Source organism: Triticum aestivum, chromosome 6D (genome assembly GCF_018294505.1).
Source record: "Triticum aestivum cultivar Chinese Spring chromosome 6D, IWGSC CS RefSeq v2.1, whole genome shotgun sequence".
NCBI classification, from domain to species: Eukaryota; Viridiplantae; Streptophyta; class Magnoliopsida; order Poales; family Poaceae; genus Triticum; species Triticum aestivum.
In genome coordinates, this window is record NC_057811.1 from 145,474,224 (window position 1) to 145,496,984 (window position 22,761).

The window sequence follows — 22,761 nt, forward strand, 5'->3', positions numbered from 1 at the left end:
CGGCGCTCCTCCGCTATTCCGTCAGCATCAGTCAGCTTTCCTTTTCCCCTTGCTCTAGATCCACCATTAGGGTTTCGGTGTTCGTCGAAGCTCGAAGCTGTTCGTCTCTATTCATCTTCGTAGTGTGAATGGCTATCTCAGATCTTGACATTTTCTTGTGCAGTCGCAGTTATAATCCCCTTTCTCATCATTATTGCATCTTCTCTGCAGAGAATAATCTCATCTGGATCTGATGAACTGCTTAAGCACCTGTATCTTAGGCCTGAATATACTCTGATTTACTGATACGCTGCAGATCTGAAATTATCACATCCATCTATGAAACTTGTTTTTCCCTTACTTAGACTTTTTAGATCTGCACCTTCCATGCCAATGTAGGCGGTTTAACTTTTTCAAAAATGATAATCCAGCAGGTACCATTAGTCCCCTCTTAAACCGCCAATTCGTTATCTTTGTAACTCCTCCAATGTCAGACTCCAGTTTAACAATGTCAGACTTCGGTTTAACAAAGTGTATATGCCTCTGTTTCTGCTTCTGATCTTGCATCGCTTTATGCTTGTCCATCATAAATCTTAAACCGACATTGATCTTTTTCCAGCTTTTCATTGAAATGGCCAAACAATTTTATGCTTGTAACTGGGTCCCTTCCCGGGTTACGGAAGTGCAACTAGAGGGATGTGTCGCAACTAGCGCTTTAGCAAAGAAAGAAATCATCCACTGGAGGGTCCCCGGTCCAGAAAATCCTCCTGAGCCCAAAGATGGAGAAGTAGTTGTATTTGTTGACCACCTGGGTCGAGGGTTTAGCCCTCTCGGATCAAATTTTTTCTGAGATGTACTTGCTAGTTTCCAACTCCATCCTCGGGACATTGGACCAAACTCTGTGTCCAATGTTTGCAATTTCCAAGTATTTTGCGAGGCTTATCTTCAGGAGGAACCCACAGTTGAACTGTTTAGAGATTTCTTCTATTTGAACCGTCGTACAGAGTTTACAGACGGACCCAACACTGAACTTGGTGGAATGGCTATTCAAAAGAGGAAAGATGTCAGCTTCCCTCACGCTAAGCTTCATAGTCACCCCAAGGACTGGAATCAGACTTGGTTTTATTGCCGGGATACATCTCCAATTGATGAAAATCCTCTGTCGGGTTATCGTCCTCACCGGCTTAGCAACACACATCCGTTTCCTCAGAGGCTGACTGCAAAGGAACGGTCCAACTATGCACCACAACTCTCAAAGCTCAGAGCCTTTATGGCGAACGGTTTAACAGGTGTCGACTTTGTTCGCTGATGGATATCCTGGAGCATTCTGCCTTTAAGCTGGCGCCCCGGTTTAATGTGTGAATACACAGGGAGTTTGAAAGATCCTCAACGACATGTTGACATACAGTTAACAGAAGCTGAAGTTACTGAGTCTGTCAAGAAAATACTGAATGAACCGGAGGCTGTCTATAGCCAGACCGGATTAAGTCCTTTCTGCACTTCCAACAAACCGCCAGCTGTAAGAATCATATAACTTTTTTGTTTTTAGCTTAATCCTTTTAAATACTCTCTCAAAATTTTGTCCATCTTTGACAGGGTGATGATCCGTTCTGGAAGAAGAAGCCACAAGATAAACCGGCCAAGACACCTCGCCCCAAGACCAAGGTTACTAAAAAACCTGCCAAGAAGAGGACCACTGAGTCTTCTGAACCAAATGCTGATGCTGACCTGGATAATCCGGACTCAGAGGTAGAACTTGACTCCCTTGGTTCTTTTTTCATACACCTCATTGACAATAACTATTATCAGGACGACGCTGAAGGCAGCCAAGCTGAGGATGCAGAGGTAATTATCCTTTCCTCCGGTTCAGATCCTCTGCCAACACAGAAAATCCGTCAAGCAAACCGGAAAGTAAACTTTTCTCACCCCCTAGCTCACTTGGACCCAAACTTTCTTTTGAAGAAGCAGCAACACGAAGCCCGCCGCACAACCCGGCACAGCGGCCAGGTAGTTACCTCCGCCGGTTTACCGAACACTCCAGTCCGGAAACGTCGATCAGAGGTCTCTTATATTCCTGATACTTCTTGCCCCAAGGCGGGTTGTTTCTGTCAGCCTCTTAATCCGTCTGATTCAAATTATCAGGGCACACCTCACTCATCCTCTGGCGAGTCAACGGCCACACAACTTCCACCCCTCAAGACAGTTCCTGGGTGACTCATTCTTTTAAATTTACCTTTAATGCCTTATGTTCACCCAATGTATTGACCTTTATATTTGTTCTTCTCAGTGCCAAGCCGAGACCCAGCAAGAAGGCTCGGTTAAATAAACCGTCTGATGACAATGTGGTTATTGAACCGGAAAGAACTTCAGAACCAGAAGGAACAAATGCTGACGCCATGCTTAATGATCCGCCACCTCAAGACCATGACTTTTTTGTTGAACAAGTATAAGTTGACACCACAGGCCATGCTGATAAACCGACAAGCCCAGCCCGAACTGATGATAAACCGGCAAGTCCAGCTAAGGCTGCTGACAAACCGTCAACTCCAGTGAAGGCTGCTGATGACAAAGAAGATGATATTATGATTACTGGCTTCGGCCACACCGCTCCTGGCAATCCTGTTGCTTTATCGAAGCATAGTGCCAAGGACGAGCTTTCTGCTATGGGCAAAGGCAAATGGAACACAGATTTGTCAAGCTATGCCCACCTCAACGCCCAAGACATCAATTCTGGTTTTTTAAACCGTCTGTACACAAGCCGCGACTTCGAAGCCGGTTTAGTGAATCTGATGAAGGAGCGATATGAGGTAACTGCATAACTGTTTCTTTCTTATGTCCAATTCCAAAATCAACTCCAGTAGCCCCCAAGTGCCGGTTTATGATATCCATCTAAATCGGGACTTTGTAATATCTCAACTTTGCATGCTTAGCCTCCAAGGGCCGGGTTATCTTTTTAAGATGAACCGGTACTTTAGAGTTGTAATATTGTAACTTTCGCCGGTGTAGTCCCCAAGGGCCGGTTTAACTTATGAAGATGAACCGGGACTTTAGAATAATAACCTTGTCACTTTCACCTGTGTAATCCCCCAGGGCTGGTTTATCTTTTCAAGCTAAAACGGGACTTTAGAAGAATACCCATAATGTTACTTTGAGCAAACATACATTAGCCCCCAAGTGCCAAGAGTAATACTTGTATTGCGCTTGGGACTTGTAGAAATTTCTGATAACGAGCAAATAGGCATTAGCCCCCAAGTATCAGGTGCATAACTTGTTATGTGCTTGGTACTTCAAATAGTACTGCCAACTGATGATATGTCTGTCTCTTATAGGCTGAGCTGAGCAAAAAGGAAACTCAAACCGCTGATCTGCAAGAAAACATCAAGTCCCAGCAAGCAGAAACCTCCAAAGCCAAAGATGAGCTGACCAGTGCCTTAGCCGCCATGGAAAAGCTGAAGGAGGGTTTCAACAAGGAGCGGGCGGATTGGGACATAGAAAAATCCACATTGCAAAAAAGAGCCGAGGACACAGAAGCAGCTCTTAAACCGGTGTTAGACGAGTTGACTGGTGTGAAGCGGCAAATACATGCCATGACTGCTACTGTGTTTGGTAAATATCCTTGCTTTAAGTTTTCAACATATCATCCCATACATTGCCGGTTTACTGATGTTCGCAATGATGCAGGAACCCGCATTAGTCATCTGGGCTCTGACATACAGAAGAAGCTGAAGGCTGCCTATACTCTTATAGAGCAGTTATATACCGGCGCGCAACGGGTCATATGCACTGCTTCTCATAACAAGCCACCCCAACCTTAATCAAAGAAATTTTAGAAAAGGTTGTCAATGCTACCTGCCCGGGTTGAAGAATTAAAAAGATCGGCTACAAGGGCAGGTGCTCTGACCGCGCTAACCCGGGCTAAAGCATGGGTGCCTGATCTTGATCCGGTGGATGTGGGTAAAGGCTATCCGAGCTTAAGGGAGGACGGATCAGATTTTGACAATGATGCCCTCCGAGTCATAACCAGGGAGATGCGTCCACTGGCTTGCCAATTGGCTGAAGAAGCTAACCTTTCATACTATCAGGCGAGTTATGGCGTCAACAACAAATGGGTTGCTGCACCAACTCCTGAGGCGAAAAATCTCATCCCGCCAATCCGTAAGCACACCTATGCCCCTGACATTGAACCGTCCACCCTTATAAGCGACGAAGCTATATTCCAAGTCCTAACTGGGATCGATTGGGCAACCATTGACTTCCAGCCACTGGGTAGAGATGAGGAGGATGAACCGGCACAAGATGATCCGCAGCCGTCAAGTCAGCCTAGTGACGAGTCATGATTCAGAGGCCGGTTTAGCCTTCTGCGTGCTGCAACCCTTGCCGAAAAACAATTATTCTTTTGGGCATTAAAGCGCCTTGTAATAGGCTAGTTCAAACACTTGGTCTGCTATGCCATCGCGCATATTTATTTTGCCTGACACCGTTAATTCGCCATGTTTAAGATATATGATGTTCATAATCCGTAGCTGCTCCTGCATACAAGAAGTTGAAAGTGTCCTTGCGGTTTACCGTCGGACGGGTCATGATGCCCAAATACCTAGCCAGGGTTTATAACTAAGGCTATAAAAAGATACACAAATATGAAAATAAATGATACCTGTGACATTGAATCACATCGTTGATTGACCAACTTTTGTAGTAAGGGTGATAACCCCAATCGTGAGTACTGATAACTCCTTCCATATTCTGCCGGTTTATGATAAAACCGTGACGGGTTGTGATAAACACCGGATTATCCATATATAACACTAGCGACTTATAGTCGAAACCAGACTGGGTTAATAAGCGCCGGATTATAACTGATCATGTACTGACAACTTGTAGTTGAAAGCCAAGCCGGGTCAACAAATACCGGTTTATCAGAAAATATTATAAATCTCATCCAAGGAAAAAGAACTTGGCAAATAAAAGCATAAAAAGAACATGTTAGGCTTTTCACGGGCTGCCAGGCCCCAAATCGAGGCTTTTCATGGGCTGCCAGGCCACTGAGTTAAACCATTTTACAAAGCCTTTTAAGATGGACCTCAATCATTAACCAATCGTCGTTTTAACTTTGACAAGTTCAGGGTCAATGAGGTTGACTTGTCAAACGTTCGACGGGTCATACCAGGTTTACCTGGATGGAGTGGCTTACTTAAAAAAGGCAGGATAACCCGGAGTTTTAGGTGCGTACACCTGGCTTCCAAGCCTGGCTTGATAGCCTATTACAAGTGTAGACTCTTTGTTCATTGCGAAGCAAAGAGTCCCCAAGCAATATTTTGAGCTGTGCTCAGTGGGTGCCTATGTTTGAGTTGTGCTTTTGCAACACTCTCTTTGGCCCCTAAGTAATTTCCCTGGTGGCCTTGCGCCGATCAAGAGGTGTAGCTATGGTTCGATTACGACCAAGCCCCCAAGTGATTTTATATATGGCTTTATAAGCCGGATCAATGGGTAAACAGGACTCCGTTTTATAAACAGAAGTCCCCATGTATCCACACATGATGTAAGAAAAACAACAGATACCCCGCTTTAGCTGAGGCTCCGGTTTATTATATTGATCATAATATATACATTGTCATAACTATGTACATAAGCAGAGCCTGTGGCTCAAGTATAGTAAGGCCGAAGATGAGCGATATTCCACGGCCGGTGGGTCTCCTCCTCCGATTTACGTGAGTCTTTGTGCTCTCGAACATCTATAAGGTAGTATGACCCGTTATGCAGATTCTTGCTGATCACAAAGGGTCTTTCCCAAGGCGGGGATAACTTGTGCATATCAGTCTGATCCTAGATGAGTCGGAGCACCAGATCGCCTTCTTGAAAAGTTCTGGTTCTAACCCGGCGGCTGTGATAACGACGCAGATCTTGCTGATAAATCGCCGAACGGGCTGCTGCAATGTCACGCTCCTCATCTAACAGGTCAAGTGCTTCCTGTCGTGCCTTCTCATTGTCAGCTTCGACATAAGCCGCCACACGAGGCGAGTCATGACGGATGTCACTAGGGAGAACCGCCTCTACACTATAGACCATGAAAAAAGGCGTGTAACCCGTAGATCTATTGGGCGTGGTATTGATGCTCCATAACACAGAAGGTAACTCCTCCACCCAACAACCCGGCGTCCGTTGCAAAGGAACCATGAGCCGGGGTTTGATGCCTCTCAAGATCTCTTGATTGGATCTCTCCACTTGACCATTAGATTGGGGGTGAGCCACTGATGATACGTCACGCCGGATGTGCTCACGTTGACAAAATTCTTTCATAGCACCCTTGGACAGATTAGTGCCATTATCAGTTATGATGCTGTGTGGAAAACCAAACCGAAAAATCACCTTCTTGATGAACTGAACCACTGTAGCTGCATCACACTTACTGACTGGCTCTGCCTCCACCCACTTAGTGAATTTATCAACTGCCACCAGAAGGTGGGTCTTCTTATCCTTAGATCTCTTAAAGGGCCCAACCATATCCAGCCCCCAAGTCGCAAACGGCCAAGTGATTGGAATCATCCTCAACTCTTGAGCCGGTACATGAGCGCGTCGTGAGAATTTTTGACAGCCATCACACCTTTTGACCAAGTCCTCAACATCGACATGAGCTGTCAGCCAATAGAAACCATGACGAAAAGCCTTGGCTACCAGAGATTTTGAACCGGCGTGGTGACCACAATCTCCTTCATGGATCTCACGCAAAATTTCACGGAGACACGCAACGCTGAAACACCCCTGTCACACTGCGATGGTGTAACTCTCCATTGACAATAGTCATGGACTTGGACCGCCGGATTATCTGCCTGGCCAGAGTTTCATCCTCCGGTAACTCGCCCCGGTTCATATATACCAAATATGGGACCGTCCAATCCGGGATGACATGGAGAGCCGCCACCAACTGAGCCTCCGGATCAGGGACAACCAGATCCTCCTCTGTGGGGAGCTTGATCGACGGATTATATATCACATCCAGAAAGACGTTGGGTGGAACCGGTTTACGTTGGGAACCCAAACGGCTTAAAGCATTCGCTGCCTCGTTCTTCCGCCGGTCCACATGATCAACCTGATAACCTTTGAAGTGACCTGCAACGATATCCACCTCTCGACGATATGCTGCCATGAGCGGGTCCTTGGAATCCCAAGTACCAGACACTTGTTGAGCCACCAGGTCCGAATCTCCGAAGCACTTAACCCGGCTTAAATTCATCTCCTTAGCCATTCGAAGACCATAAAGCCTCATATTCAGCTACATTGTTAGTGCAAGGGAACATTAAACGGAGAACATAACAAAACTTATCACCTCGTGGGGAAGTTAATACGACTCCAGCCCCCGAGCCCTCCAATTGCCTGGACCCATCAAAATGAATAGTCCAATAAGTATGATCCGGCTTCTCTTCTGGCACCTGCAACTCTGTCCAGTCATTGATGAAATCCACCAACGCTTGGGACTTGATTGTTGTGCGAGGCATATATTTTAAACCATGAGGTCCAAGATCAATGGCCCACTTGGCAACCCGGCCAGTTGCTTCCCTGTTCTGGATTATATCCCCTAAAGGAGCAGAACTGACCATAGTGATGGGATGACCTTTGAAATATTGCTTAAGCTTCCGGCTCGCCATGAAAACTCCATACACCAGCTTCTGCCAATGTGGGTACCTCTGCTTGGACTCAATAAGTACCTCACTGATGTAATAAACCGGCCTTTGAACGGGATACTCCTTTCCGACCTCCTTGTGCTCCACCACAATAGCCACGCTAACCGCCCGGGCATTAGCAGCTACATATAACAACAAGGGCTCTTTATCAACAGGAGCAGCAAGGACAGGCGGCTCGGCTAGCTGCCGCTTTAGGTCCTCAAATGCTTCATTGGCGGCGTCACTCCAGACAAAGTCATCTGTCTTCTTCAGCATCTGATATAAAGGGACGGCCTTCTCCCCAAGGCGACTGATAAACCGGCTTAAGGCTGCAATCCGGCCTGCCAGGTGTTGAACATCATTGATACACTTCGGTTTAGCCAAGGAAGTAATAGCCTTGATTTTCTCCAGATTAGCTTCAATGCCCCTGTTAGACACCAGAAAGCCCAAGAGCTTGCCTACCGGTACACCAAAGACACACTTGGCCGGATTAAGCATCATCTTATAAACCTGGAGGTTATCAAAGGTCTCCTTCAAGTCATCTATCAATGTCTCCTCCTTCCTGGATTTTACCACAATATCATCCACATAGGCATGAACATTGCGGCCGATCTGATTATGAAGACAATTCTGCACACAGCGCTGATAAGTCGCCTGGGCACTCTTGAACCCAAAAGGCATAGATACATAGCAGAAGGCTCCAAAAGGAGTTATGAAAGCTGTCTTGTCCTGGTCCTTAACTGCCATTTTGATCTGATGATAACCAGAGTAAGCATCTAGAAAGCTCAAAAGCTCACAACCCGCCGTAGCATCAACGATTTGATCAATACGAGGGAGAGCAAAAGGATCTGCCGGACAAGCCTTGTTCAAATCTGTATAGTCCACACACATACGCCAAGTGCCGTTCTTCTTAAGTACTAGCACCGGATTAGCCAAGCACTCAGGATGAAATACTTCAATGATAAACCCAGCCGCCAAGAGCCTGGCTACCTCCTCACCAATGGCCTTCCGTCTTTCTTCATTGAAGCAGCGGAGGAATTGCTTGACCGGTTTAAACTTGGGATCAATATTAAGAGTGTGCTCAGCGAGTTCCCTCGGTACACCTGGCATGTCAGAAGGTTTCCATGCAAAGATGTACCGGTTCTCACGGATGAACTCGATGAGCGCGCTTTCCTATTTCGGATCCAAGTTAGTGTTGATGCTAAACTGCTGGGATGAATCACCAGGAACAAAATCAACCAGCTTAGTCTCATCAGCCGATTTAAACTTCAATGCCGGATCATGCTCTGTAGTTGGCTTCTTCAAAGAAGTCATATCCGCCGGATCAACATTATCTTTGTAGAACTTCAACTCCTCTGTCGCACAAACCGACTCGGCATAGGCCGCATCACCCTCTTCACATTCTAAAGCGATCTTACGGCTCCCATGTACTGTGATGGTCCCCTTATGGCCCGGCATCTTGAGCTGCAGATAAACATAACAGGGCCTTGCCATGAACTTGGCATAAGCCGGCCGTCCGAACAGGGCATGATATGGGCTCTTAATCTTCACCACTTCAAAAGTCAATGTTTCTGATCTCGAATCATGCTCATCTCCAAAAGCAACCTCCAGAGCTATCTTACCAACTGGATACGCCGATTTACCAGGCACCACACCATGAAAAATGGTGTTTGATGGTTTAAGATTTTTATCTGTTAACCCCATGCGACGGAAGGTTTCATAATAAAGGATATTGATACTGCTCCCTCCATCCATGAGTACCTTGGTGAACTTATACCCTCCTACCTGAGGCGCCACCACCAATGCCAGATGACCCGGATTATCAACCCGGGGCGGATGATCCTCTCGACTCCATATGATGGGCTGCTCAGACCAGCGCAAGTAACGGGGCACCGCCGGTTCAACGGAGTTCACTGCCCTCTTGTGAAGCTTCTGATCGCGCTTGCACAGGCTCGTGGTGAAGACATGGTACTGCCCACTATTCAACTGCTTCGGGTTGCTCTAGTAACCCGACTGCTGCTGTTGCTGCTGATTCCCCTGATGATTATAACCACCCTGGTTACCCTAATTGCCTTGATTGCCATGTCCGCTTTGATTACCATGAAATCCTGAACCGGAACTGCCTCCACCATAACCCGGCCCATGAGATCCGGGGCCTGAACCGTCGGCCGGTCCATGATCATACCGAAAAAAATCTGAATTTTTGAACTCCTGCATAATAAAACAATCCTTCCAGAGGTGCGTGGCTGGCTTTTCCCGTGACCCGTGCTTTGGGCAAGGCTGGTTTAACAGGTAAGACAGGCGCTCAGGATTGGGATTTGATCCTCCACCACACGGGGGCGGTTTACCCTTACGACGCTGACCATTATCCTGCGTGTTGGTGTTAGCCACAAAATCTAAATTGTTATCCGCTTTACGCTTACGTTGTTTCCATGACCCGCCGGGTTATGCTGCTGCCCTTTGGTGCTGCCGCTCTTCTTTCCCTTCCCTGTCTTGTCATTGTCAGACTCGGGGTCCTTGGTACTATCAGAGTCGGCATACTTCACCAGAGCTGCCATAAGTGTCCCCATGTCATTGCAATGACGTTTCAGCCGTCCCAACTTCAACTTCAGAGGTGCAAACCGACAATTGCCTTCCAACGTTAAAACTGCTATATCAGCATTGATGCGGTCCGATGAATGCAAAATTTCCGAAACCCGGCGCACCCAATGGGTTGTTGACTCCCCTTCCTCTTGGACACAGGCAGCTAAGTCCACAATTGACATGGGCTATTTGCACGTGTCTTTGAAATTCTAAATGAACCGGGCCCTTAACTCGGCCCATGACCCAATGGAGTTAGCTGGTAAGTTTTTCAACCAGGTGCGAGCTGTCCCTTCCAACATCATGGTGAAGTATTTAGCACATGCCGCATCATCAACACCCAGCATCTCCATTGCCATCTCATAGCTCTCAACCCATGACTCAGGGGATAAACCGGCAGTGTAATTCGGCACTTTACGTGGGCCCTTGAAATCCTTGGGCAGTCGTACATTGCGTAGCGCTGGGACGAGACACGGCACCCCCAAAGAACTGGAGGTAACCCCTGGTTCCACTGAAGTTGTTGGACGAACCGGAGTAAGCTGACGGGCCGCGTGCTGCGCCGCTAACTCGGCCTCTCGACGTGCCCTAGCACGATCCACCACGTTCTGAGCATCATCACCGCCACCCACCGGGTTATGGCCATGAGGCGGATTACGATTCCGCGCGCTGCTCGACACGGCCGATTCATCCATATGCCTGCTGCAACTCCGGCTCGGGCGGGGAGTAGAATGAATCCTCTAGCGGCTGTATGAATAAGCCTGCTGCTGAGTCAAGGCTATCTGAAGGAGCTCTCTAGCCCGTCGTGTCTCAACCACTACTGGGGATTCACCTTCGATCGGGAGAGCTGCCAATCGTGAAGCGGCGGCAACAATGTTATCCAACGGGTTAGAGTAATGACCCGGTGGTGTTGGGACGTGCTGTGACAGGACGTTGTTCTGACGAGGCGGGTCTATTGGACGTGGCTGAACTGGCGCCCCCGTTCCAGGTACCTCCACCTGATTTACCACTAGCTGATTACTGGTTCCTGCTCCTGGGGTATTAAAGAGATTCCTGGCTTCATAAACCGGAGGCAGGTGAGACCGGTACCTTCTCCTCATGACATCGTTTGACGCGCTCTGATCCAACATAAGCCGGTAAGCCTGTGCCTCCAACTCGGCCCGTTTTGCAGCCATCCTGGTCTCCTCAGCCGCCAGGTCTGCCTTGGCCTGAGTTATCTGATCCTTCACTTTCACAATTTCCGCGTTATGCTCATCCTGATTCGCCGGATTAACCTCTGCTAGCAAAGTTGCTAAAGCGTCAAACAAATCGGACAAAACCTGAGCCGGCGATCGCACAGGGCCTCCTACCCCGGCTGTTGTCGCTGCTACTGATCCAGAAATCATTGCCGCTGCAGTCGAAGAATGCTGCGCAGGCTGTGTACCGGCCATGAAGATCGCAACCAGACTCGGCGGATCAAAGGGGTCCGGAATACTGTCGCCATCGGAACAGCCCCCAAACCGGCCATCTTGCAGCTGGTACAATGACTCGGTCTCTCCAGTAGATGACTCGTCATCAGAGTAAACGACGGTTTCACCACTAGATGCCGATCTATCCTCAGATTCCGCTCCGTGGATGACTCCCACGAAGGCACGCTTCATGGCGGGCTGAGCCCGGGCAAGTCTCGCACACTGAGCCATTTCGATGATGTCGGTGTAGATGTCCGGCTCAGGGCCCGGCTCACCAATCTTGCCAATGAAAACGTGAATACCGCCGAAGGGGACCCGGTACCCGTACTCGATTGAGCCGGCCTCGGGGCCCCAGCCTGTGTTGTCATGTAGAGCTTGCCGCGACGACTCTTGGTCATCCGGCCCATAGCGTATCCCTTGAGCCCTTCGAAGCTGCCCTCTAAGAACTCGAAACCATCATGCGACGGCCCCATGGTGGGCGCCAACTATCGTGGTTTTGTCACGGCAGATGTCCTAGTGAAAGGACTTAGTCGTGGAGCCATCGCAACGGGTTAGCTTAAAGGGGTTAAAGCGGACAAAGGACGTAGAGAGTTTATACTGGTTCGGCCCCTTGCGGTGAAGGTAATGGCCTAATCCACTTGTTGTGGAATTGCTAGGGTTTCGATGACCAGGGAGCGAATCCGTTATGCCTGGCTCTCGAGTTGTTGTTTTCCTGTCCCTAAACCGCCGCCGGGTCGTCCCTTTATATACACAGGTTGACGCCCGGCGGTTTACAGAATCCCGAGGCTAGCTCATAAACGTGTCCGGCTCAGTCTCTACTCTTTCTTATCTTACAATACAAGTTACATGTCATATGGCGGTTTATGTCTACAGGCCCTAATCCACCTTTGGACCCTGGGCCTTCGTAAAGCGCCACAATCCTTGTCTTCATGGGCTTCCAATATGAATAACTTATTATGGGGATAACCCGGCCTCTCCTGGCCGGTTTATACCCAGTAGTCATATCCCCAACAGTAAAGCTCTCGAGGTTCTTCATCTTCAATCATTGCAAACTCATCGGCTTCATCTTGCACCACTTCAAAGTTTGAGCGTTGAATGCTTGCGCTTCCCTTGTAAATGGACACAACATGTTGCCATGCTTCCTTGGCCATAGTGAAAGGTCGGAGGTGAGCAATATCTTCGGGTGGAATTGCTTCTTGGAGAATGAAGAGAGTGGACTCGTTGAATTGATGATCTGTGGCTTCTCTAGGAGTGAAGTTGCTTGGGTCGTGCAGGTAGAAACGTTGCTCACTAATTCTCCAAAGATTAGTAGAACTATGATTTAAATGACATTTAAAGCAATACACCCAAGAGGCAAAACCCTCATTTTTTACAAGCTTAGGAGGAGGCAACATGATTCATATGCGTGGAGGGAACCGGTCCTCCATAAGTAAGAGGAGGTTCAACATGGGCAAAGATGCCATTCCCACTTCTACCACTAGTCAAAGGAACTTTATCACCGGTAGCTTCCTCCTTGTCGGAGTTAGCATCCGTCACCTTGTTAGTGGGATCGACCACTTCCAACGGTGCGGTGGATAATTTAAGACCATCAAGAATATTCTTAAGCATGCCTTTGACCTCGGCCATCATGGAGGTTTTCAATTTGTCCAAGGCCACTTTGAACACCTCACGAGAGACCGAGGATCCCCGTTCGACCGCAGACAAAGTGGGACTCGCACCGGGTGCTCGTCCACCTCGTCTGTGGTGTCAACCATACTCTTCGGACGGCAAAGTCCTTAATAAAGAGACGAGGCTCTGATACCAATTGAAAGGATCGACATGGTTCACTAGAGGGGGGTGAATAGGCAACTAACAATTTTTATCTTTTCTTGACCAAATTAAACTTAGCATCAAAATAGGTTGTCTATATGTGTAACTAGGTGAGCAACCTATAAGATGCAATAACAACAAGCACAAAAGCAAGCAAGGGATACAACACAATAAAAGCTTGCACAAGTAAAGGTAAGAGATAACCAAGAGTGGATCCGGTGGAGACGAGGATGAGTTACTGGAGTTCCTTCCCTTTGAGAGGAAGTACGTATCTGTTGGAGCGGTGTGGAGGCACAATGCTCCCCAAGAAGCCACTAGGGCCACCGTATTCTCCTCACGCCCTCACACAATGCGAGATGTCATGATTCCACTATTGGTGCCCTTGAAGGCGGCGACCGAACCTTTACAAACAAGGTTGGGGCTCTCTCCACAACCGAATTGGAGGCTCCCAATGAAACCACGGAGCTTCACCACAATGGAATATGGCTCCGAGGTGACCTGAACCGTCTAGGGTGCTCAAACACCCAAGAGTAACAAGATCCGCAAGGGATTAGTGGGGGGAATCAAATTTCTCTTGGTGGAAGTGTAGATCGGGGCCTTCTCAACCAATCCCTAGAGAATCAACAAGTTTGATTGGCTAGAGAGAGAGGTCAGGCAAGAATGAGCTTTTGAAAGGCAATGGAGCTTGGGGGGAAGAGGTCAACCCTAGGAAGAAGAAGACCCCCCTTTATATAGGGGAACCAAAATCCAACCGTTTTCTGCCCAGGCCCGCAGCTAAGCGGCACTACCGCTCCTAGGAGCGGTACTACCGCTTAGGTGGTACTACTCTGCACATGCCTATAAATACACACAGTGTATCTACAGTAGTGCCGCCGGAGCGGTACTACCGCTGACCCCGGCGGTACTACCGCCTAGGGTTTTAGACCTGGGGAGGCAGTGGTAGTAGAGGGTGCCAGGGGTGGCAGTACCGTGCGAAGCGGTACTACCGTCCTAGTGCCGCTCTACTACCGCTTGGAGCAAAGTGGGAACAGAACCCTGCACAGAGGAAAACCCCGCAAGTGGTAGTGGAGACGGTAGTATGGGCTGTAGTACCGCCGGAGTGGTACTACTGTGCTACTACCGCCCTACTTCCGTGAATTACAGACCGACAACAGAACGTTGCATGCTTGGGGACAGCCCAAGCAGTAGTGCCACGGAAGTACCCAGCGGTACTACCGCATAAGCGGTACTACCGTGGGCACTAGTGGTACTACCGCTGGCAAGATGCTGAAAACACCACAAAAAGCATGAAAAAGCTCCAGAGAAGGGAAAGGAGGCTGTGGGTGCTTATGGGGCTGTCTCCGTGTTGATTCCACCCATACCTTTCTTTTGATAGCCCGACTTATTAGGGATGATAGACTACTCATATCAATAAGGAATTCCTTCTTTTTCGGGAGCCCATTTAGAAAGAACTCCAAAGTTAAGCGTGCTCAGCTTGGAGTAATTTCAGGATGGGTGACCAACCGAGAAGTTGCTCCCAGGCGCGCACGAGTGAGGACAAAGTGTGCAGAAAAGACTAGTATTGATCTGTGGGGCCAGTCTAGATCCCGCCAGGAGTAATGACCACCGGCGGATGTGTCCGGGGCGTTACAAGTTGGTATCAGAGCCGACCCTCGCGGTTACATGGATGTTTGCGGACAGGTGCGCGGTCATGTTGTGCATGGCATTTTTGACCCGTTGTGGCACACGACAATGACACATGTGCCGGACTGGATGCACAGACGTATGTGCCAAGAGGGAACGTTCCTGTGGCCCGACGAGGACGTCGGTTCCTCTGAGTGGGGGCCGACCGGGAAGTTGCTCCCGGGCACGCACGAGTGAGGACAAAGTGCGCAGAAAAGACTAGTATTAATCTGTGGGGCCAGTCTAGATCCCGCCAAGCGGGCCCCCTCTTAATAGTACGGCTTTCCTACGACTCAAATCCACCGAAAAGAAACGTAGAGAACCGCCGTCTTCGATAGGCTCCGAGGGGCATCGAATCGTCTAGTGCCTAGACATGAGATATCTGAAATGCTCAATGCACACGATTAGTCTGCAAATGCATTGTCATCAATCACCAAAACCACTTAGGAGAAATATGCCCTTACAGTTGATTACATCTTGTAGTTGATGCTAGATGATTTATTTGGTGGAAGATTATATGTTCAGATCCATTATGCTATTTAATATCCCTCTGATCTTGAGCATGAATATTATTTGTGAGTATTTGCCCTTGTTCTTTAGGCCAGGGGAGAAGTCATGTTGCAAGTAATCATGTGAATTTGATGTTCGTTCGATATTTTGATGATATGTATGTTGTGATTCCCTTAGTGGTGTTATGTGAACGCCGACTACCTGACACTTCACCATCTTTGGGCCTAAGGGAATGCATTGTGGAGTAGTTATTAGATGATGAGTTGCTAGAGTGACAGAAGCTTAAACCCTAGTTTATGCGCTAAGGGACTGATTTGGATTCATATGTTTAATGCTATGGTTAGATTGTTATCTTAATTCTTCTTTCATAGTTGCCGATGCTTGCGAGGGGGTAAATCATAAGTGGGAGGCTTGTTCAAGTAAGAACAACACCTAAGCACTGGTCCACCCACATATCAAATTATCAAAGTAGCGAACGCGAATCAAACTAACATGATGAAAGTGACTAGATGAAATTCCCGTGTGCCCTCAAGAACGCTTTGCTTATTATACGAGACCATTCTGGCCCGTCCTTTTCTATAAAAAGGATTGGGCTACCTTGTTGCACTTTTGTTACCATTACCGTTACTTGCTCGTTACAAATTATCTTACTATCAAACTACCTATTACCGACAATTTCAGTGATTGCAGAAATTACCTTGCTGAAAACCGCTTGTCATTTCCTTCTCCTCCTCGTTGGGTTCGACACTCTTACTTATTGAAAGGACTATGATTGACCCCCTACACTTGTGGGTCATCAGCCTTATACACGACAAGTCTATAATACCCATGTGACATGGCGCACCTCGAAATGACATGTGCTCCAGATGGTGCTACACTTGAGGGGAACAAACTATTCGATATTTTTGTGAGGGACCACCCTATAAAACACGTGTATCATGCATCAAATAGTGCATAAAAAGGGATAAACACCACTGACAATTCATAATAGTGTGATATGGCATATCCCGTTTCGCTGCAGAAGTCCACGTCGTCTTCACACATGTTTTTCTAAAAATCTTGTCATGGCAGCCGTTTTTATGTCATGTTAGCAGTTTCGAAAACTCTAAAGTGGCAGACATTTTTAGGAGAAAACGTTGTCGTGGCAAAAAAATGTCATTGCATGTTTCTTCAAGCTTTCTTCTTTAGAGAACTCCTTCACGTATAGCTCTGGCATCAAGGTCCATCGCCGCATAACTTGTCACCACCATGTACTTGCAATATAACTATTGATATCTCCATAGCTAACAAAATAATTGCATTACGTGAAGTCTGACACGTTGGTCAATAGAATTAAGTTAAGTGACAATCATATGGTTCCTGCCATCGTGCCATACCATGTCACGCAGATCATGCAAAAAATATATCACAACATATAACATCTCATTGCCATGAAGAAGGATGTACCACATCACATACACACCCTGCAAAAACAAGTTAGACACCTCTAATTTATCGTGGTGCTAGGGTTTCTATTGCAAGCTGTTTAGTGCCTACGTAACCGTCAAGCATGATTATTCGAAGTTGCTAGCTGAATTGTCGAAGTGTATGAAACATGAGATTTAATGAAAAATCTCAAGACCCATACTATACTTTGTTATACGCGTGACCCCTCGTAGATCAAATCTACAAGCCCTTTGTTTTGCCCAAATTTATCTTTCCTTATTTAAAGTGAAACCCAAAGAGACGGGAGTATGACTTTGGTCAGATAACCAACATACTCAGGAGCAATGTAGAAGGACCATGAAAAGCCATACCTTTGTGACAAAGTCTCACTATGTTGTCAAGACAAATAAAATGCAATTTAAAGGGAAGCAACAAGACCATCAAATAAAAGATCCGGTCTTATCCCCACACAAAAATTTGTGTAATGCCCGCACATCACCATGTGCTTTTAAATCGTACCTACATCTACTTCTAAAACCGCTCATGATGACGCTGTTGGGGAACTTGGTACAAAATAAAAAAATTATGCGCTTACATACAAGCCAGGATCAAAATGAAGATGCAAGGGGTAGATCAATCTCCAACGAACGCAATACAGAAGAAAACGTTGGTGATGACATGCAAATTCCTACAACTAGGTATCATGCGGTAATTATTCTCCCTCGAAGTGATCCCCCGATCAAGCATCAAAAGATCGATGCCTCGACGGTATCCAGGCGTACCGTAGCAATGGTTCAGCAACTCTTCACCGGCTAGGACGAAGAACAACCGATGGCTTCTAAGTGCAAGTCATGATTAAATATATTGGTTATGCTTCATTGACGGCTTGGTGGGTGTTACAACCGGAATCTTAGACATTTTTGGTTCAAAACCTCCATCAACATGGATGTAAGCTAGCACCAAGTATCGAAACCATGAAAAAACATCCTTGTGCCAAGCTATGTTTGCAACATCTACTTTATTCTCCTACTTTAATGCAAGTCGCTATATTTCCGTTGTTCTACTCATTATATGTGCATGATTGTTTAATTATCAACCTAACCTTCTTGTGCTATCAATCCTTACAAGTTGCATAGATTTTTGTGTTAGATTTGTTCACCCCCTTCAGACTATCAGCTACCCCCCACAGACACTAAGACATGGAGCGATGAAGATTCTTTCGAAGACCACCTACATAACACGAAGGCACAACCAGACCCACCACTCGAGAAGAATGGTGACAAGACAATCCCCGCCCTCCTTTATGGTGCTGCCTATGTAGACTAGGAGTAGGAAAACCTTATACTTGATCTACACAATGGCAACATTATCATAACATCACCGTCGACAGGGTACCAAAGTATAATCCTAACAGACCCAACTATAGCGCCGAAACGCCGATCCACGGTCTCCACCCCCTCCCATCGCCGAAGCAATGGACAGAGGAGGAGGAGACCCATGGCTTCGCCAGCATCATAGGGTGGAGCAATAATTGTCTAGGTTGTTGTATGAGGACGTGACTACGTCTAACTAATCTACTAAGGATTAGACAACTAGTAAACCAAGCTTGTACTTGGTTTTTAAGAAAAATAAACTACCTTAGACTTTCGCATATTGCATGTATCTTGGATGTGATTGTGGCTGATGCTCCTCTCCTTCATGATGTTGGAAAAATGGTTGTTATGTATTAAAAGCGATGGTACCAAGGAGAAAGATAAATGTTTCAATATATTTTCAAAAGATAAAACTAGGAAAGTTGTGAGAATAATAAAAGGTTCTAACTTAAAAAACCTTCTTGATATAGATATAATCACCAAGGTGTAAATGGTAAGATCCCCCCCCCCCCCCCAAAAAAAAATTCTGACCAAGAAAAAGTATCATTGTTATGTTTTTATAAAATGATGGTAGCAAGGAGAAAGAAAAGGCTTTTAAGATCTTTTGAGAAGAGTAATTGATTATAATCACCAAGGTGTCAGATCAATGAAAAAAAGTTATAGAAAAAAAATATTGTTCTTACGTTTTTAGAACGATACTACCAAGGAGAAAGAAAAGGATTTTCATACTTTTTAGAAGAGAAATCTAAGAATGTTGGGACTAATAAATAGTTCTAACTAAAAAGACCTTATTGAAAATGGATACAATCACCAAGAGAAATGGTTGTTATGTATTAAAAGCGATGGTACCAAGGAGAAAGATAAATGTTTCAATATATTTTCAAAATATAAAACTAGGAAAGTTGTGAGAATAATAAAAGGTTCTAACTTAAAAAACCTTCTTGAAAATAGATATAATCACCAAGGTGTAAATGGTAAGAAATTTTTCCCCCAAAAAATTTCTGACCAAGAAAAAGTAAAATTGTTATGTTTTTATAAAATGATGGTAGCAAGGAGAAAGAAAAAGCTTTTAAGATCTTTTGAGAAGAGTAATTGATTATAATCACCAAGGTGTCAGATCAATGAAAAAAAGTTATAGAAAAAAATATTGTTCTTTCGTTTTTAGAACGATACTACCAAGGAGAAAGAAACGGATTTTCATACTTCTTAGAAGAGAAATCTAAGAATGTTGGGACTAATAAATAGTTCTAACTAAAAAGACCTTATTGAAAATGGATACAATCACCAAGAGAAATAAAAATTCGCCAAGGTGTCAGATGAGTGGGAAACAATCGAAAAAAAATCGTTGATATGTTTTTCATATCTTTTCAGAAGAGAAATCTAGGAATGTTGTAGGATTAATAAAAAGTTCTAAACCTTCTTGAAAATGGATACAATTACCAAGAGAAAAAAAATTCGGGAAAAAATAATAATTGACCAGAGTGGGATTTGAACCCACGCCCTTTCGGACCAGAGCCTTAATCTGGCGCCTTAGACCAACTCGGCCATCTGATCGTTGATGCATTTTTGGCTGTTTCAGTTTATGTATTCTCTCCATTTGGTTCTCAGTTCTATCCGCATTGAGATAAGCACTTGCCTCTGTCCACTGCGACACTGCCTTCTCCTGACCTTTACAATGGAGTCTGCACCGCACGTAAAATTCCCCAATCCATTCCCATGCGCCTCTCCGTCTCCCAGTCCCAGGTACTAACGCATAACACGACCAAATCCTCTCTCTCTCGAAACAGATTTGATCCTCTCTCTGGGAATTTCATCTCAAAGACTCAAACTGACCTCGTTCTTGGGCGTTTCCAATCCAATCAGACGCCCGCATCCACCGGAACCCAAGGCGACCAGGTCGACATGCCGCGGACTCAGAGCAGTGTGCGGGGTGTCCGGGAGGAGAGCGGTTTCAGGGATGGCTCTTCTTGGCGCCGCGAATCTCCTCGCCGTGCCCATGGCGGCGCAGGCAGCAATGCTGGAGCCCGATGTCATCAGGTACTGCGCATTTGCCTGGTTATGAACCACTACTGCCCCGTTACTAAATATAGATGGCTTATTAGAAACGGTGCAGTGTAAATCTGGCTCATACTGCACAGAAGGGTATCCAGATTGGTTTCTCGGAATAAATGGTTGGGTTAAAATGGTACTATATTAATTTGCCATGATTTTTTTGCTCGCAATACCATATTTCTACATTTTGTAAACTATTATATACACAACAGTGACTGTCAAAATTATGTGTTGGAAGTCATATCATCACTGCTCAAAATATCGTTTAGTATTTCCTAACGGTCCTGCTAAAAATCAGTCGACTGAGATTTAACCAAGTCTCAGTCGACCATGCAACATTTTATGCCATCGTTTGCAACATTTTTTCCTACTAGTTGTAACATCTGTCTTGAATGGTTGTAGCATGTCGTCCCTCATCGGTTGTAGCACGTCTTCTCAACGGTTGTAACATCTTCATTGACGGTTGTAGCATTTCAGTTAAAACGGATGTAGCATTTATTGTTGTTGCTTGCAATGCCGTCGCAACATTTTTCGCCGCCGTTTGTAGCATCTAGCCATGCCGTTTGTAGCAAAAAAACCACGCTGACGTCATTCGACTGAGACTTCGTTAAGTCTCAGTCGACTGAGTTCTAGACACACCCATTTCCTAAGGGTTGGGGGCGGCAGCACCTAGGGTTTGAGGGGGAACCCTGAGTCGCCTGGGCAGGGACGATGCGAGGGACGAGTCGTTTCCACATATCAGAATAGATGGACTAATTATGTTTGTGAGAGATGAACTGATTCTTGTGAAATTCTTACATTATGTATCTTATATTTTGTAGTATGCATAATGGTTGATTTATGTTTGAAGTGTTCAGGTACAGAAAGCTGGACAGTGGAGTAAAGCTTGAAGGTACTTGCCATTAGTGAGATCTTTTTACAGAAATACTCCAGTTGCTGAGATGAGAGCTTATAAATGGAAGAACTCTGTTTCTTGATCTGAAGATGTAGTCGATGGCGAAGGGCCGGTGGCTCGGGAAGGCGATTTAGTGCAATTCAACTACGTGTGCCGCCGTGCAAATGGTTATTTCGTGCATAGGTCAAGAGAACATTGCCATTGACTTGAATCCTTGAATGTGTTGTTCATATAGTACTAGTAGTAGCTTGTAAAGTGCATATTATGTGTTGCATTTTCAGTGCCACCAATGCTGCTCTTCTTTGACTCTCATCATGCTTTTCCCTGTCTGTCTTCTCTGATGCAGCACAGTGAATCAGTTCAGCGGCGAGAGTAAGCCAGTGACACTTCGACTCGACGTGCAAGAGGTTCTAGGACAGGATTTCTCTTGGCAATTGACCTTTCTACAGATGATTTAAAGGTTTTTCATAGCAATTTCACATCGTTCATGGCTCCTGCCGACAGATGCATCATTTTCCTTGTAGATGATTCGAGGCCTCAAAGACGTCATAATCGGCATGAAAGCCGGAGGTACTGTACAGTTTCAGGCATTTTCTGACAGTTTTCTGGTTTTAGCCACTAGCAACTTTTATTTCTCCATGGCTTTGCAGGCAAGAGGAGGGCTCTGATACCCCCTGAAGTTGGCTATATCGAAGAGAGCTTGCAGCCCGTACCGGAGGAGGTACGGCCTAGCTAGCTCATGAGCTTATCTGAATCTTGTCATGTTTCTTTCACATCTATACTCCGGAAGCAACATATTTACCTTTCTCCTTTTGTTTTCTGATGATTTGTGATCATTTTTGTGCTTTGTTTGGTTGTGACCGCAGTTTGGACCACGCCGGAGCCTACTGTCGCATGCCAAGGAACCGCTGGTGTTTGAGGTTCAGCTGCTCAAAGTCCTGTGATCATTATCTCATGATCATCACATGCCAATGCAGATAGAAGCTCTCCTGTCCTGTTCTACAAGTGAAGAGAACCACAGTGATTCTTTTCTGAATTTTTTCTTCAATTTTTTCTGATTTTTTTCAAACCATGTGCTTATTCATTCTTCAAAAACATTCAGCCAGTTGGATGAAGGTATAGAAGAGAAGAAAGCACAATGATTTTCTTCACAGCAGCATTATCAGTTGGAACTGTCCGACGGACGTTTTACTGATTGATCTCTCTGTCGATCGTGCAATGGGCAGTGTAGTACACGCAGTAGCCAGGGAACAGACTTGCACAGCAGCACAGGCAACTCCGGGCCGTCGTCTGGACAAGGAGGAGCAGGAAGAGCCAAAGAGGCTTCTTGGATTCCGACGAGTCCTCTCATCGGCAAGCCGGAGACGGTGACG

General features: G+C 46.0%; 1 protein-coding gene and 1 non-coding gene across 3 annotated transcripts; one reads left to right on the top strand and one right to left on the bottom strand.

The window, feature by feature from the left end:
• Positions 1-19,914: 19,914 nt before the first annotated feature.
• Positions 19,915-19,995, bottom strand: TRNAL-AAG (transfer RNA leucine (anticodon AAG)). Its single transcript has one exon. It is a non-coding gene; the product is annotated as a tRNA-Leu (tRNA).
• A 75-nt stretch (positions 19,996-20,070) lies between these two features.
• LOC123144174 (peptidyl-prolyl cis-trans isomerase FKBP16-1, chloroplastic) lies at positions 20,071-22,544 on the top strand. Of its 2 annotated transcripts, none has more exons than XM_044563221.1 (8): positions 20,071-20,184; positions 20,305-20,478; positions 21,351-21,385; positions 21,478-21,571; positions 21,735-21,795; positions 21,913-21,958; positions 22,039-22,109; positions 22,255-22,544. In XM_044563221.1, exons 1-8 carry the CDS (start codon positions 20,117-20,119, stop codon positions 22,330-22,332), a joined length of 627 nt encoding a protein of 208 aa, XP_044419156.1. In that variant the 5' UTR covers positions 20,071-20,116; the 3' UTR covers positions 22,333-22,544. The 2 variants fall into 2 exon arrangements, with proteins under 2 accessions (XP_044419156.1, XP_044419157.1); XM_044563222.1 differs by having other exon boundaries at positions 20,110-20,184; positions 21,344-21,385.
• The last annotated feature ends 217 nt before the right edge of the window (positions 22,545-22,761 follow it).

Excerpts from the sequence above, each read along its gene's own strand:
- LOC123144174 (XM_044563221.1), top strand. The coding sequence starts at position 20,117 with ATGGAGTCTGCACCGCACGTAAAATTCCCCAATCCATTCCCATGCGCC. Across the intron at positions 21,796-21,912 it reads TTCGACTCGACGTGCAAGAG|ATGATTCGAGGCCTCAAAGA; the intron begins GTTCTAGGACAG and ends TTTTCCTTGTAG. Across the intron at positions 21,959-22,038 it reads AATCGGCATGAAAGCCGGAG|GCAAGAGGAGGGCTCTGATA; the intron begins GTACTGTACAGT and ends ATGGCTTTGCAG.